The sequence below is a fragment of the Coturnix japonica genome, chromosome 7, assembly GCF_001577835.2.
Source record: "Coturnix japonica isolate 7356 chromosome 7, Coturnix japonica 2.1, whole genome shotgun sequence".
In the NCBI taxonomy this organism is placed as follows: Eukaryota; Metazoa; Chordata; class Aves; order Galliformes; family Phasianidae; genus Coturnix; species Coturnix japonica.
In genome coordinates this window covers 9,886,306-9,902,613 of record NC_029522.1, presented here as the reverse complement: position 1 = coordinate 9,902,613, position 16,308 = coordinate 9,886,306, and the positions used below count along the sequence as shown (strand labels likewise).

The window sequence follows — 16,308 nt, the reverse complement described above, 5'->3', positions numbered from 1 at the left end:
TAAATACCTGGGTTTGGAAGCAATAGGCACATGTGCTGTAATAATGTCTGAAGTAAAAGTGTGGTTGAAACTGAGTCAGAGGAAGTACTACTCATTAGTTACTTTAGACACGTCCTTTCCAATAGCAGTTAACTGGGAGAGAGAAAAAGTGCTTTCCTCAGTGTGTGCTGGAGCAGAAGTGAGTATTGCTGACTTGGGTCAGTTGTCTTATTCCACTCATAGACTCTTCTGTTCAGTTCCGTATGGATATCTAATATAGAGAGTTTCCTGCAGCAACAGAAGTAAAAGCTTTTTATTAGACAAAGAATCAAGACACTATTTAAGAATCCACAAGATGGAAGATAACTATAGGCTCAGAGAGGAGAAAGTTTAAAATTTCAGCCTTTATTGCAGAGGTTATGCCTTTAGAACCCAAAGCTGAATATGCATTCTGTAGTTAAATTCAGTGCATCCCAAATCACTGTTGTGATACTGATTTTAACGAAATGATAATCTGTGCTTTCTGTACAACATTTCAGAGTTTGTGAAAAGTACCAAGTATTAACCCACAGCTACACTGAATAACGCTTGCTAGCTCTCGTAGATCAACTGGGCAATGAAAATCTTTGTTGGTAAATTTATATATCCAAGCATATTTGACTTCTGCTCAGATCTCTTTTGATAATCTCTCTGGACAGACTAATGTCTTTGACAATTTTCATTCACCATCATAAATTGGAAAAAATCTTGGCTTCCTAAAGAGTGGGTGAATTATACCTAAATGAAGAACAAAATCCTTCCCTCCCAACTGCCTTTTGTTCCCCTGAGTAAACTCAGACACTGGCATTTTTTTGCAAGCAAGGCCATTCTTAATAACTGAGAAGACAATCTTCAATTTGACAGGAAGCCAGGTATGCACTTGGTAAGTTGGAGAAGATAGATTTCAAATCCTGCCTAAAGCCCTCAGCTCTACAGCACTGATACATTTTACACCCAGGTTCTTCTCTCTTTACTCTACAAATCCCAGTGCCATAACAAACTTATTTTACCCTCTAGAATCTGAAGCTTTGCTCTCACTCTAGACTGCCTTCCTGTGACATTGTTCCAGGACCACGTACGCTTGTCCTTTAACTTATGACATAGCCTGAAGGCACTTCTCAGGACCAGAAAGGATGAAATTAGGCAGAACTCTTTATCTAAGAATATAGGCTGTCCTAGAAAAAAGGTTCATTTTTCCTGATTTTATTCACCTTTTATGAGGATTGCGGAGCAGCTCAGCCAGACAACGTAGATAATATGAGGATGGTCTTGGAGATTTTTCTAGTGTAGAAGCATCCACCTTGCACTGACTCCAAAAGACATCTGCTACTTGGGGAATAGTGTCTTTCAAGGGCATTTTTGTATTAGAGATTATTTTCTTGTCGTTTCCATCAATTTCCAGACTGGTACATTCTTGCTCATCTTCTGGCACAATGTAGCTCTGAATAAAGAAGAGCTTTGGTTTTCCTCGGAGTTCAGGACATGAATCTGCCATAAAGTATTTCTTTATTTGCTCCAAAGGGAATCCAGTAGAGGAGGGGTCCGTACAGAAGATGCTCTGAGCATTTCCACGGCTGACTAATATGCAAATGAAGCTGTCACAAGTCCTGTGCTTCTGTAACCTTGCAGCTTGAAGCAATGTTTCATTCATGGTGGTCAAATTTAAGTGTTTGTGACAATGAACATCATAGCCTAAGCCTCTGAAGGTCTCTTCCAACACATCTGAAAAATGCAAGATGTGATTAAATCACAATACCAAGACTCAGTCCATCTTTAAGGGTTACAGAATTTATAATATTTCATTACTAGAAATAGGGTGCTTATTTCATCACAGTAATTTAAAAAAATCAAGAGTACTTGGTGTTGGTCAAACAGAACATGACATACCATCCTATATGAATACTGTCTTTTGGTGTGATTTATGCACTTTCTGACAAAGGCATTATTTTGTAGCACGCGATTTCTTCCTAATTCCACAGACTTCAGTGTGCTTTCACTTAGAACCAGTATTCCAAGTTTCTAGGACTTAAAATATCAGGCAGGAGGACATGAGAAAATGCTTCACGTGGAAGATTCTTGATATGAAAAAGCACATGCTGGATAGTAAGGGAAGTCTGTTTCAACTATTTAACTTTTCAAAATTGGTCTGGATTTTATTAGAAAAGTACGTAATTCAACAGTGTTTCACCAGTCAGAAGTGAACCTACTGCATTCATTTATGCTTACTATTATATAAAATAGACTTTAAAGTGATGAGCTCCAAATGGAGAACTGTGACAAACCAGACAACAAAATGGTATTTTCAGAAATAACTTGCTGAGCAATATCCTAAAAATTAAAACTGTAGACAGCCTATGCATGTCTGTTTTACCCACGTTAACTTTTGCTGCAGGAAAGCGTGCCATGTTCTGAAAAACTACTTGGGATGTTTATTAATATAGAAGTGAAACCAGATCCGTGTTGGTTAAGTTCAAATGTATTTAAGCATTCAGAGAACAAGAAGATTATTATTATTACAAATTATAACCGTAGCATTGAATTCTTAGATAGGAATAATATACACATTGCTCACATGCAGTTTCTGATATTTGTGACAGAACACAACAAGTACCACTTGAATATAAAATGCCTCACAGTCCCAAAAAGCCAGGCTGTCCCCTGACTTCCGAAGTTTAACAATCCCTAATTAGCAAAGGCTTATTAGCAAAATTTCAGAGGTCACCAGCAGCAAAGCAGGAGTTGCACCAGCACACTGCTGCCCTCAAAAAGCACATTGTGAATAATACACATAAGCAACAAATACAGAGTAGAAATACACACTGCACTATAGTGAGGCGATGAACAGGAGCTACATATAGGGTTCTGTTCCAGTCCATTTATTTTGATTAAGTTTTGTACAATATTTCAAAAATACTCTAGACTTGCGTGTTTCTAAGTAGAAAGGGAAGTATCCTTTATTTTAGACAATAAAATATGCTCTGAAAATTCAGGTGGAAGACATGATCAATTCAAAAGATATTTTTACCCTGGAGTAACTCAGTACCATTCAGAAGTTAAGTGCTTGATGAAGCACTTCATCCATTAGAGGGCAGTAGAACATAGACAAAATGACAGTTACAGCAAGGGGAGAGCTCTTAATTTCTTCTCACTACCGGGTGCATAAGCAAAGATGCAAACCTTGGTAGCACCTTAGACCATTGTTAGGGAAACTGTTGATCACAGCCTGAGCCTCTGATTAACCATCTGAGGCAAACGAGGAGTCAGCTGTGGGAGCACAGGTGAAGGTAATTCAGCTGTGCTCCTGGAAGGGATGGAGCTTGACTCCACCTCTCCTAGATCCCATTTAAGGGCTCACCACCATTAAGGTAGCTTTTCTTTCTGGAGATTGCTCTTTTGTGGAGTTTTTTTGGAGAGCCTCAACATTGGTGAGCATCCATCTTGACTGAATGCCTCAGCATTGGTAAGTCTTTTCTTATATCTCTGGCTATTTACTCTATAATTGCAACTATACCCTTATATTATTCCAACTATACAGACCATACATGCACACCAGGAGTCATGATTTAAAATAATCAGCCCATACTATCAGAGCTGATACTAGAGCTTAAAAATTAATCAGAAGTTATATAAGGCAAGTTTGAGATACAGCATTTTCACTTTGAGGCAAGATAAAATGAGAGATTACATGCAGCAATCCTAGATCAGCAGTAATTCCCCAACAAACCACCAGGGACTTGTAAGGAGTTTCCTTCTTTACATAAAAAACATACCCTTCTCTACCCTTCTCTTCCTCTGTTTACAACACAAGGATAAAACCTGACTTCCAAACAGAAATTAAAAAGTCAAGAGGAAGCCAGTGTCTGCTTTAATAACAACAAGAACAACTGCAGTTTGAACTTCATCATCAGCTGATGAATTCACATAGTTTATACCGAGTATTTTTCATCATTGTGATGCTTGATCTCATAGAATTTACCATTGATTTAGCTTCCTTGTTTAAATCTTGGGATAGCTGTGGACTTGAATGCACGCCACAGATAATTCCTAACTTCCTCCTTGTCTTTTCCTCTCTCTTTGCTATATTCAGACTTCAGAAGTAGTGTGGCATGAGAACTCTCCAGTAGTCAACACATTTCCAAAACATACCCTGAAATGTGTTAGATGCCCTGCACCTCTCACAAGCAGTAATCTATGTCAGTGCAAGTCTTGCTTTCTATCATGTTAAAATGCTTGTTTTAATGCTTAATGTTTAACTTTAAAAATCTGAGAAGCAAACATGGTTTAATTCCTTTTGTATGTTATACAGATGAATGGAGACAGAGGTACAACAAGGCTTGCTTTGGGTAATTTTGGCACAACAGTAGAAAATCCACTATTTGCAGGTAAATCTGCTGAACAGATAATCCAATTTTGTCCTTCCGAAATAGCAGGGTTTTCTCATTCATATTTACATTCCCTGTTCTTACGCAAATACTGAAGGGCTCACATGAGCACAAGAACAGCACATTGTGAGTTTTGTGCACGTATTTGTATTTCATTGTAATTACCATATCAAGGGAGTCTATGTTGCTAGTTAAAAAGTTTTGTGCCTTCAAATGATGAGTAGATCTAAATTTATACACCTCTGATTGTGAACTGACATAGTAGTTCCTTCTTTATTACCTGTTTTCTGAAGCATCTGCGCCCTCTCTGCTTTTATACTTACTACTTTTAAAGAACTCAGGCCTGCCATAGCAAAATGTTTCTTTTAAATAAACAAGGTCAACACATGCTCACATTCTATTACCAAGAAATCTGAAGAGGTACCTTTGTAAACAAGACTATTTTTAAACTTCATGTCTTCTTCAGCTCCACATACTGCCATTTCTCAGGCAATACTTTTTGCATTTGCTTTAAAGAAACAGAGCTCTTAAGTAACTATTTTGGTTTTGGACCAGACTGTACCTGAGTGCCTTACAGATTAATAATAATTCTCTTGCATCAAAAAGTCTGTTCACTAAAGCTACTGTAAAAGAGAGAAGAAAGAAGAAATGAGGAAGTAGGCCTCTTTATGGTGCAGGATTTACTTATTTATTTAAAGTCACGAAAGCCCTCACCCTGTCCTTCACTTCTTGGCAGGCTTTGTTTTCTTGGGGCAAAGTTGGCATAACTCTTTTTGAGGGTAGAAGTGAAATATGTTAGATTGAAGAACTTTGTTTCTATACACAGTAATTGCATTCTTGTGCAGTTTTTTGTTTTTTCAAATTTATTTACTTAGGCTACAAAGGTAGCTCACAAACTTTCTGCCTATCCCAGCTAGATAGATTCCAAGGGATGTTTTCCAGTTGCATGTGAGTTCAGTGTTTTCCCTTGTACGTCATCCACACCTGGCAGGATCCTGAATTACTGTTAGTTCCTTGTACCCAACTGGCAAACTGTATAATTTTAATTATTACCTAAAACATTAACAAGCAGGCAGCAAGATTTTACTTTCTGTGTCTGTGTGCAGCACTGATTTCTCTTCACTATTTGCATCAATAGTTGCAGTTGATCTGCCCACTATTGGTCCTTATAAGAAAGAAAAAAGCTATCTCACTGATCTCTCCTGTATCTCCTAGGTTAATACAAGTTGGCTGCAAGCATTCTGTTTTAATTTTAGCCTCGTGTTTTTTTTTTCCTAGGGGCTGGTAGGAAGGGTGGGGTTGTTTTTGTGGGTTGTTTTTGGGTTTTTTTTTTTTTGCTTATGTAAAGATGTTATTTTTGGATTCTTGTTTTTTGATAAGGAGATCAGAAAAACTTTAATTTCCAGAGACTTACCAGTGTCATTACCAATACAGTCTATAATCAGGCATACTCCTAAAGGCTGACTTTGCATTCTGTACACCTGTGGAAAGCAAAAGATAAATACCAAATTGTTATGTAATTCTCTCAGCCTATAGACTTGATTTTTTTGTCCAATTTAAACACTTTAGACCTTTCAATTGTGTTCTGTTGCTTTTCCATAGAGTAACTAGTAGAAGCACATCTACTGGAATTCCATGTTTTTGTCTGTGTAACAAAACTTCAGGTGATATGGATTCTTTTTTTTTTTTTTCCTATTTCCTGTATGGCCTTAACTTCCATTTTTTGTTATTCTATCTTATTGTATTAATGACCCATAAACTAAGACTGGAGCACAAATGAACGAAGGAAGATTGAGAGTGGAGATGGGGGTAGAGAGACTTCTTAAGACCTGACCTATGACTGCAATGATCCTCCTGCAGTAATTCTGTTATTTTCCTTAAGTGTTACTGTGAACACAACGTTAGGAATAGTTTCACACTGTCTATATAACATATGTAGATAACTTCTGTGATTTGTAGGGATGCAGTAGACACTGCTTGTCAAGACAACATTCATTTCCTTATTTAGTATGATTGTGTAAAGCCCCTTCATTCAATAATCTGCAATGACTCTGCACAATCCCTTTCTCCTTTAACAAGCTAACAATCAATCTGCTATAGATAGCTCCTTGCTTGTGACATATAACAGCTAGAAAATGGCACAGCAGTTAATCCAGCACTACTACACAGACCATGTGTAGTAGTACCATGCTAATGTATTTGCCCTGTCTAGTGAGTAAGGAGAATGAAAAAGAACAAGAACAAAACTTGCTGCACACAAAGAAGCCCTGTCACTTCTAATGAAGATGCAAGAGGTTTGATTGTCAACAGGTTTTACTTAGCCTCTGCTCATATGTGCATGCCATACATACATGCCTTCTGTACACTACTGCTTGAATATCAGCAGCAAATATTTTACATTAAAACTGCATAGAGCAATTCACAGAATCTATTTATTGCCAGTGAAGCTATGAGTGTACATAAAGTTCTTGTTGCATGCAGTTAAAGGAAATGTTAAAACCCAAGGAAGACTAAGGCAAATATCTACTAGTTTTTGTTGGTTTAACTTGTGATGCATACATGCATCACAAATGCTAAAGCACTTACCTTATGTGATGCTGGTCCTGATTCTTGAATGGACATGTGGACTGGTTCTTCTGTGGTTAAAACATACAGAAGTAATCTCAGTGTGTAGGCATTGGTGCTATTTCTTTGACAGCAAGACAGATAAAAAAGAACCTATATAGTTTGGTCAAGTTCTCTCTCACCTAGTCCTCCTAGTTCCTATGTATGGTACTGAAGTAGAAAAACAACAAATGTTCACACTAAAACATTATTTGGATTTCACTCAACATTACTTATGACTAGAGAACAGCACAACAATAAGCAATAAAAACAATCTCCCCTACTCTGGGACAGTTCAGTAAACAAGTCTCTTTTAAAACCACCTTATTTGAGAGGCAAATTATAACTTATATATAATATAATAATATATATAATATAACTTATTTAAGTTCCCAAAAAGGAATACAGTACAAATGGTGAGAATCTGGCAAAGATTAGCTAAAGTATTCTTACCTTGAAAGAAGATTTCTCCATTTTGTGACTTTTCTTTGTTCACATTCTGAAACTAAAATGAAGAAAAGTCTTATTTTCCCTTTCTGCTTTCAAAACTAGTTATCATGCTTTCAAAATACCATGTGGTAATATTTCTTTTCCTCAAAAAAAAAAAAAAAAAAGGGTTACAGCTTTTTGGATTCAAACCTATCCCTTACTTTGAATTTTAAAACAATAACTTAAAAAAGAAAGAAAGAAAAATGCTTTCCTCCCCATAACTTATCAGTTCTCCAAGAACAGTAAAGGAAAGCTATTTCCTATAGTAGTGAAACAAATAAAAGTCCCTCTAAAGATACAGGTTTTCTTACCTATATGGCAGTAAGTAGAAACTTTCCATATTGTGATAATATTATTTTGATTTCCTTTTGAATTTTTTAAAGTCAGTGCAAATTCTTTCCCATTAGTAGTTTGGAAAACAAAGCTGTTGCTTTGTTCTTAAGAGCAAATTGGATCAGTGGTGTTTTGAATGTAAGCTTGATAGATATTTATTAAATACATATCAGAAAACACTTCCATGCAAGATTAAAGACTTCAAGAAAGGTTAATATTGTTATTACAACACTGGACCTAAGTCAAACATGAAAAGCGCTGCACACAATAGGGTTTGACTAGAAGTACGAGTGGGTGACTTTTGACGTATTGAGAGTCTTTGGTTAAAATCAGATTAAAATAAACACAAGCAAAGAAAACAGCTGAAGCCAGCCATAATTTTCTGCTTCTAAAGTTTAAAGGTTTCTTTCCTTGGGTTCTGCAAAGTCCACAAGTATTCAGAATGCTGTGTTTTGCAAAGAACACTCAAAACAAAACCCTTAACTCCCCAGAGAAGTAGAAAAATACTTTTACAATAAAATATTTTGTATTCTTAATAGGAAAAATATATATATAAAAATCACAGAAGTTACCAAAACCAGATCTGACTATCAGATAATTTCTATCAGGCCTTAAATGTAGTACATAACAGAAACAATAAAGGTAACCTGAACAGTATTCTTGTTACTAGCCATTTCTCAATCCTTAGACTTTGCAAAGATTAATCCTCTTTCAATTTCTATTTATATTATATTTATATATATTTATTTATATATATATATATATTTATATATATATATATAATTTTCAATTTATATTTTGATATAAAGGATCTGTCTGAGTTATTATATACTTACCCCCAAATTATAAGGAGGATCAATCAGACTGAGATTAGGGAGAGATGCCTGAAGGGCATTGACATACACAGGCTGAGAACGAATGGAGGATATGTAAGCTGAAAATTGAACACACAGAGAAATACATGATGATATAGGATGTGTTAGAAAAGATAATTCCTTGGAGCATGCAAATACTCTGACTTGTAACTTTGTCTTTAGTAAGACTGCATCTAACCCTTACTATCAAAACAAAGCATAGCAAAAGTATCGTACCTTCTTGCTTATACTTCTCAATCTTCTTAATCAGGTCTATCCTGTGAATATTTCGGAAACAGTTTTCTATCAAATCCAGTTGATTTGGAGCCACCAAATTTAGTTTCTCCAGTTCAATAATTAGACGTAGAAAACTCTGTAACAACAGAAAACCAAATTGTTGTCATAGGATATCCTGGATTCCCAACTCCAATTTCTGGCTCCACACAAGACCCCTCAATAAACCCCAAGCCATATTTCTGAAAGCACTGTCCAAATGCTCCATGATCTCAGGCAGCTGGTGCCATGACCACTGCCCTGAGGAATGTGTTCCAGTGAACAATCTTTTCCTAACACGTAGCCTGAGCCTTCATCAACACAGCTTCATGCTGTTCTCTCAAGTCCTTATCTGTATCAGTCAGTTGTTCTCTATCACTAAAAAAATAGACTCTAAATACTATGTGAAGGTGGTGAAGCTTGTATTTTCAGGAACCAGGCATGTTATTGTTGAAACATTAAGATGTGATTACCTGGAAAACATTAAAGATTTCATAGCATTATTACTATTGTTATTATTACTAGCATTGATAGACTTAAACAATTCAAAGGTTTTGAGGACACAGCCTGGCATTTCCTTGTTACTGCGTAGCCAGCCATGTGAAATGTCACTTCACATGCCACAGATCAGTAGATAAGAAAAACTTTAGGGAATTTCCAAGATTTCTCCCATTCTTTGGTTAAAATGAATGCTTCAAAAGAAGCTTTCAGTGCTTTGTGTGCACAGTGGTCAAGCTTTTTGAATCCTCACTGTCTTTGGCATTTGGAACAAATATTCAGAATGCAAATATACAAAGAATGATGTTATTAAGAAAACCCTTTTCCTTTGTAAATGAAAGTGCACAAACATAAAGAAGTGATCTTGTACATCAAGACACATTTAATATGAACAATGGTTTGAGATCTCACATATGTGAATTTTCAGATCAGTAACACTGAAGAAAGGTTTTAGTGTCTTCTGCCTGTGAGATTCGTGCTAACCCTGTTCACTGCAGAAACTATTCTGAGTTCCCTCCAACTATTACTTTAGCTTCTTTACTTGCATTAAAAACAAGAACGTCATCAAAGAATGAAATACAAGCCACTTCTCCTTTCACACTTCTACCTAGTCCTTCCTTGCTATCCATTGTGGTAGAACATCTTCTAGCCAACCTCCCTTTTTAACTTGAATGTCTTTGCTCTAGATGAAAAGATGAGAATAAAAGTATTACCTTATCTTTTGCCATTTTCATTCGAGGGGCAAAATCTCTGAGTAGAAAAACAAGAGAACTCACTTCTTCTTTTTCCAGATTCTCATTAATCTCTACCATTAGTACCCTGAAATAAAGTTGAGACATTTCTAAAGGACTGGTTTTTAACAAGATCCTACCCTTGTTCAACTTCCCAGTCTCTCCCATGTCCCAGTCTTAACATAACATTCCCAGATAAGCAATGTGGAAAAAAAACACAACAACAAACACACACAAAACTACTCTGCTCCAATATTCAACTCCAAAACACTTCGTTGTGCTTGTCAGCACCTGTGTTACTTCAGACTGACTGCTGGAGAAAGTCTCCTTAATATTTCAGTAGAGATTAAGAGAGAGAATGCAAGACAATATAACACACCTTTGACTTTAAAGCTAGTAGTGATTGGGTTTTTATTTCAGTGAGATGTCACCATAGGAAAATCTTCCTTGTGTTCATATGTGTTTTCTTCTGAAATCTCTTAGGGAAGATCACTGTGTTCTCTTAATTTAAACTTATTAAAGCTAAAGAGAAGAGAGCAGTAAGGGACAGGTCACCTGAGAAAAGCTATGGTGAGACTAAGTGCCCAAAGTAAGCTAGAAAAAACACTATATCTAATTAATGACACCTCCATAGAGAATCATTTCTATCTAATACAGAACGGCCCAATCATGACAGTTCTCATAAGTTAAGATAAATAAACTCTTTAAAGATAGATGCTTCCAATGCCCTGACTGCCAAGAAGTTACTAAGGTTTACTTCAGGGGTTAAATTTGACAATCTTTTCACTAAAACTCTTATATGATGTTATTTTTTGCTTTTCTTTCACTTTCAAGACCAATTTAACAAACAAAAAAAAAAAGTGCAAAACAAGTATTTTGAAGAAATACTTTTAGAAGAAAGTGCTTTCTGAAGCAGATACCTGTAATCAGGGACAAGCCTGGGATTCCTGGTAAGGTTAGCTTCCACTGTTTTTTTATCCATCTTCAAGATCCTCTTCAGCAAATCAAACCTCTTAACTCTGTACAACAGCTCACACAAACCAAGAAGAGACAGTTTATCCCTTTCATTCAAAGCCACCAAAAGCTCTTTAAGGCCAGCAGTAGCCAAGTCAGGAGCAAGGTCTCGGCACAGGAAAACCATCATCTCATCTTCTTCTTTATCCAATTCTTCTTCAATCTGGTGAATAAGGACAGCTGGTACTTGGCACTTGGTCATCACTTTCTTGCTGTCCCTTTAAAACTGCCAGCCTTCCTTCTTTTATACAGGAGGCCAACATGACATGAAGTCCATATCTGCTACAGCACGCCTCTGGTGTTCAGTCATAATTATATGCATTTTTATGTAAGTAATCTGTGGAAAAGGAATAAAAGGTTCTGAGTCTACTGCACAAGATCACAGTTAACTCTCATATTTGTCATACCTCAGTAGTAACTAAAATGCCAGCTTAGTTTATATGGACCTCCTGCTCTCAGGGGGTTCTCCCAGATGTTCATTACAGAACAAGAAGTACTTGCTAGGTCATACTAATCAGAAAAAAAGAAAAAAAATGGAAGTTCTTTTAAAGTAAAATTACCTTAATACAAGCCTGTGAATTCCATAGGAAGTGAAACAAAGAATCATCAGCTTGCTGATGAGAAGACTCTATTTGAAGGGTTTCTGGTAATTAAGTTAAGCTGGTAATTGAGTTAAGTTCCATTGCAATTGAAGTCTAAAGCCCTGATCTCTTTCCAGCAACCCACCACTCAGGCTCCTGCCCAAACGTCTCAAGACATTTTAGAGTCAGCATTTTGAGAGTTAAGAGGCAGTGTAACCACACCACACATTGTAGACAAAACAATGAAAGCAACAACAAACCACATACAGAAACACTTATCAGGTATGCATTTCAAATTAAAAAAAAAAACAACAACAAAGTAACATTTTTACATGTTAGTTACCTTTAAATTCAGGAACGTGTAGATTGCCTTATTTATTAGTACCACTTTAAGTGATTCCACTCTGAATGAGTTACCAGGGTTTGAAGGCTTCCTCCCCCACACTCTCTAAGCTCAATAAGGTCAAAAATCCACTTAAAGAAAAAATTCCAACCTTCAGTATGCCAAGTGGTTAACTCTGAAGGCACAGATAAGCCACAGACCGCCTCTTTCTTCACGTGATGCCCCTACTGGAAACTGAAATCAAAATTCAAAACTAGGAAGACAAAAACTCTCATGATTAACAAAGAAACTAGGGTGCTATGATCAATTTCCACTGCCACTGACTGTGGAAATTCTATCCGTCTCTCTCTGATCCCAATTACGTACACTGAGAAAGATGAAATGAGCAATCTGAAGATAAATCTTAGCCCTTACAAGCAATTCAGTTAATACACTGCATATAGTTTTATCTACATACATGCTTGTGAGCCACATTTTCCATGGAGTCAGACTGCAGTGGATTTTTCCTCCACTTTATGACAGCACAATAGAAGGAAAAGACATCGCTATTTAAAGAATTTTAAAAAATAAATAACTAAATGAAAAGCATAAAAAACCCCATCTTTCTGGTAACATGTCTAAACCGCTGGGGGATTTTAACACAAGCAGCTGCTATGACCCCAAGGTGCCACCTTCAGAAGCAAAAGAGTTTCTGTTGTAAAATACCATAAATTCACCACATCAGAGGACCCGAGTATTACTCAGTTTAAAAACTCCTACGCTTCTGTACCACCAATGAGACCTAATGTATCTGCAATACTCAAAATGTCATCGCGGCCACTTAAGCTCATTTTCAGAAGCACAGAGTATTCAAAAGCAGCTGACAGTAACTAGGCTGTGGATAACCTTTGCTCATCAGTCTCCTTAACAGTCAGTTCTACACGTACCATGTATCATGTATGTTCAACACGTGCTTCTAAACACGTAAAGAAAATGCATGATTATAGTGCTCCTGCTACAGCACAGGAAAAAGCAGCACGCCCTCAGACACGGGTCTGTTCTTCAGAACCCAAAGGAGACAGGCACAGTGTTCTTTTTCACATCACACCATTTAGGAACAAGCTTAAAAGTAGTTAAAGTGTTTCCAATGATAACAAACTGCATACACAAAATGAGTGTACTTTCGAACATGCTGCTTCACACAAGGATCTGCTTGGTATAACTGGAGAAGCACAGTTGTAGTGGACATGCTAAGTAAGCCATAGCCTGAAGCAGTGCCTGAGCACCTAGTGGAAGACAGGGCCAACCTGGGGAACTCAGGTGCATGCACTGACAATGCAATGCACCTGAGTGAAGGGATGGAGTCAGGATCCACCCCTTTCCAGACCTCATTTAAGGGTTGGCAGTGGAGGTGAGGGCATCTCTTGCTGGAGATCCCTGCCTACCTGAGGCCTTTCAAAGGTAAGCGGTTCTTTTACTTGATTTCTACATCTGTGACTGCTGTGCTTGGGCTTGTTCTTGTGTGCTGTAGCTAAAGACTTTGTCACCCTATTATAGCATTATATGTAAGATGAGAAAATTTTCAGGCCTTTCATAAGCAAGAATTCTACTCCCGTGAACTGTAATCTATATTTTCCACTGTTCTATTGGGGAAAATCATTTTTGCCATTAACTTCTGATTTTTAAACTAGCATCAAGTATTTGTAAGATGTCCCACAGAAAAATGAACTTTTTTTGTGAGATGGAGTTTATTCCATAAAGGGGAGGCACAAAATGCTCCTACAGGAAAGCAACCCCCAGGCACTTATAGCCAGGGCTTTCAAAAGCACTTGTGAGGGTTCTCAGTGGGAGATGACTAAGAGCAACGTGAAGAGCTTCAGTATCTGAAACAGCATTTTTATTTTTACATTCAAAAACATGGGGTGAGAAAAAAAAAACAGTATATCTTATCAACATGGAAGATCAAAGTTCATAGACACCCCAGCAGGTTGCATGCTCTTGAGCACAGGTGGTTTGCCAATATTGCCACAACAAAATACTGAACAATTTTCTGTTCAGGGCTGTGCTAAAGAGGTAAAAGCAAAGCTTTTGGAGCAGGAATATGGTTAATCATTCCAAATAGCTCAAGGCTAACATCACCACCAATACTGAAAGGTCACGCTGGTAGTGGTAAATGAAAGTCACTGGCCTACACAGAGCATAGAAATATTTTTCTTTCCTCCTGTTAAATAGGCTAGGAAATCCCCAGGCACGGTAAGGGAAAACAAATTATGGGGCTATGGGGAATAGGTTTCCTGTAAGTTTGGCTCTTTTAGTTTGCTGTCACTCAGAATTTTCTCAGAAAAATAACTCTTTTAATACTTGTAGTATCTCCAGAAATTAAACCATAAATTCTAGGCCTCACCAGTCCTCTTGTCCTCTAAAAAGGCTGAGAGGAAAAACTCAAGGAGGTTAACATCCAAGTGCACCTGAATACTGATTTCTGGTCCTCATTAACTTTCAGGCTTCCCTGAACAAAATATAAGATTTCAGAGCAAAGTTGACACTACTGGTTAATTTCTCACTACTGCATGGGAAACCACCTTCCTGACAGTTCTATTAGCCTAAGCCCTAGGCTGGCCTGTGACTGCCCCAACACGGAGCAGAAGGGTTTGTTTGGTTTTTTGTTTTTTAGAATGAACATCTGAGAGTCTAAGCAAACATATTTTCTCATTAAAGCACAAGTCATCTCCAGGCCACGGTAGACAAGCAGACAGAAACCCCACTGCTATGTTAATCAGCTTCTTTGATGTTAATAAGCTTAATCATACTCCTATTTTTGAGCTTTTTCATGCTGTGCACAGTCCGTACAGCAAATAACAACATATTAAATGTTCACACACAAGGCTACTGTCACTCCCTGCCGGCATTAACAAGCAGGAGCTGCTATGTCTGCACAAGATTCAAACAAGGTTACTCGTTGAGATTTAACACCACGCTGGACCCTTTGCTCCCATGACTGCAACGCAAACATTGTGCAACATTGAAATAACGGTGTGATTAGCAAGAGAACAGCGTGCTGCACTGATCAGGACACGGATGTATCTCAAGCCTCGAAGTGTGAGAGCCTTTCAAAAGAAACAAAGAAACATTTTCATGCTCTAAACGAGGTCTAAGCAAGCCTGTCATTTCAGACGGCGCTTGTTTCGTTAACATTTCGTAACCATCTCTGCAGAAGCACAAACCGGATGTAACATCAGTGCCAGACTTATTTAGAAAATGCTCTTTGTTCCCCTCACATGATGAGCTCATGCGGAAGCTCCTACGTTTCAAATCTGCCATCTGGCTTTGTTTAGTGCTTAGAAATTACTCAGTGCTCTCCCTGGCTTCCAGATTTCCCCGTAAAAGAACGAGCAGGGAAAACACAAGTCACCGAAAGGCCCTTTCACACTTCTTGTTCCTCCGCCAGGCCGGACTAACTTTCCGTGTACGTTACCAGCGATCACGCGCACTGCCATCTACAGACGGCAAGTACCCCAGTCTTCCTCATCAGAATAAGTGAGGTTGACTCCAGGGAGTTTACGCAGATTTCCACTCCGCAGTCAGAGTAGCCACGTTAAATCACACATGGGGAAACGAAGCGAAAGGAATCTCCGAACCCGCAAGGCAAACCGTGCCGGAGAAGGCAGCGCTGTGTTTCATGTCTCCCCGGGGGCACCGACAGCCCGCACCCACATCCGGCTGGGCCCGCTGCTCCCGCACCGCCGGGGCACGGCAGGGAACGCTCCGGGAGCGCGCAGGATGTGCGGGAAGAACGGCACGGGGAAAGGAGGAGCGGGAGGCGGAACGCACCCGAACGCGCAGGGAAGGTCTCGGCTACAGCAGCGTGGCAGGGTCCGGCATGGGGACGGGCGGGGCTCCCAGCAGGGCGGCGGGGGACGCCCTAATACGTGTCACAGCACGACTTAAATGCTTTTCCATCATAGTTCCCGAGGCTACCGGACACCTCGGCCGCCCCAAAGCGTGGAGCCGTGCAAGGGCGAGATCCCCGTCGCTGGGGGACGAGGGCAGCGCTCTTGGTTGCCTTACCCTCCGGTATTCTCTGCCGCGCCACGTCCGTCAGCCCTCACGGTTTATCGTGACTTCGGCTGTCGGGTATTTCGGAGCGAGGCGAGGAAAACGCTTCGCTTCTGGTTCCGCCGCCTCCTTCGGGGCAGCGAACCGAGCTGC

At 38.7% G+C, this 16,308-nt stretch overlaps 1 protein-coding gene across 3 annotated transcripts; it reads right to left on the bottom strand.

Annotated features, from left to right (window-relative positions):
- Positions 1–102: 102 nt before the first annotated feature.
- On the bottom strand, positions 103–16,279 carry CFLAR (CASP8 and FADD like apoptosis regulator). Of its 3 annotated transcripts, none has more exons than XM_015868144.2 (10): positions 15,931–16,279; positions 11,103–11,533; positions 10,165–10,270; positions 8,918–9,053; positions 8,663–8,760; positions 7,458–7,509; positions 6,987–7,036; positions 5,815–5,881; positions 1,230–1,740; positions 103–267 (listed from the first exon to the last, which is right to left on the bottom strand). In XM_015868144.2, exons 2-10 carry the CDS (start codon positions 11,396–11,398, stop codon positions 129–131), a joined length of 1,455 nt encoding a protein of 484 aa, XP_015723630.1. In that variant the 5' UTR covers positions 11,399–11,533; positions 15,931–16,279; the 3' UTR covers positions 103–128. The 3 variants fall into 3 exon arrangements, with proteins under 3 accessions (XP_015723630.1, XP_015723629.1, XP_015723631.1); XM_015868143.2 differs by having other exon boundaries at positions 16,168–16,279; XM_015868145.2 differs by lacking the exon at positions 15,931–16,279 and adding an exon at positions 12,121–12,254.
- Between the last annotated feature and the right edge of the window lie 29 nt (positions 16,280–16,308).

Excerpts from the sequence above, each read along its gene's own strand:
- CFLAR (XM_015868144.2), bottom strand. The coding sequence starts at position 11,398 with ATGACCAAGTGCCAAGTACCAGCTGTCCTTATTCACCAGATTGAAGAA. Across the intron at positions 9,054-10,164 it reads TGAAAATGGCAAAAGATAAG|AGTTTTCTACGTCTAATTAT; the intron begins GTAATACTTTTA and ends CTGTTGTTACAG. Across the intron at positions 7,037-7,457 it reads TGGAGAAATCTTCTTTCAAG|AAGAACCAGTCCACATGTCC; the intron begins GTAAGAATACTT and ends TTTTAACCACAG.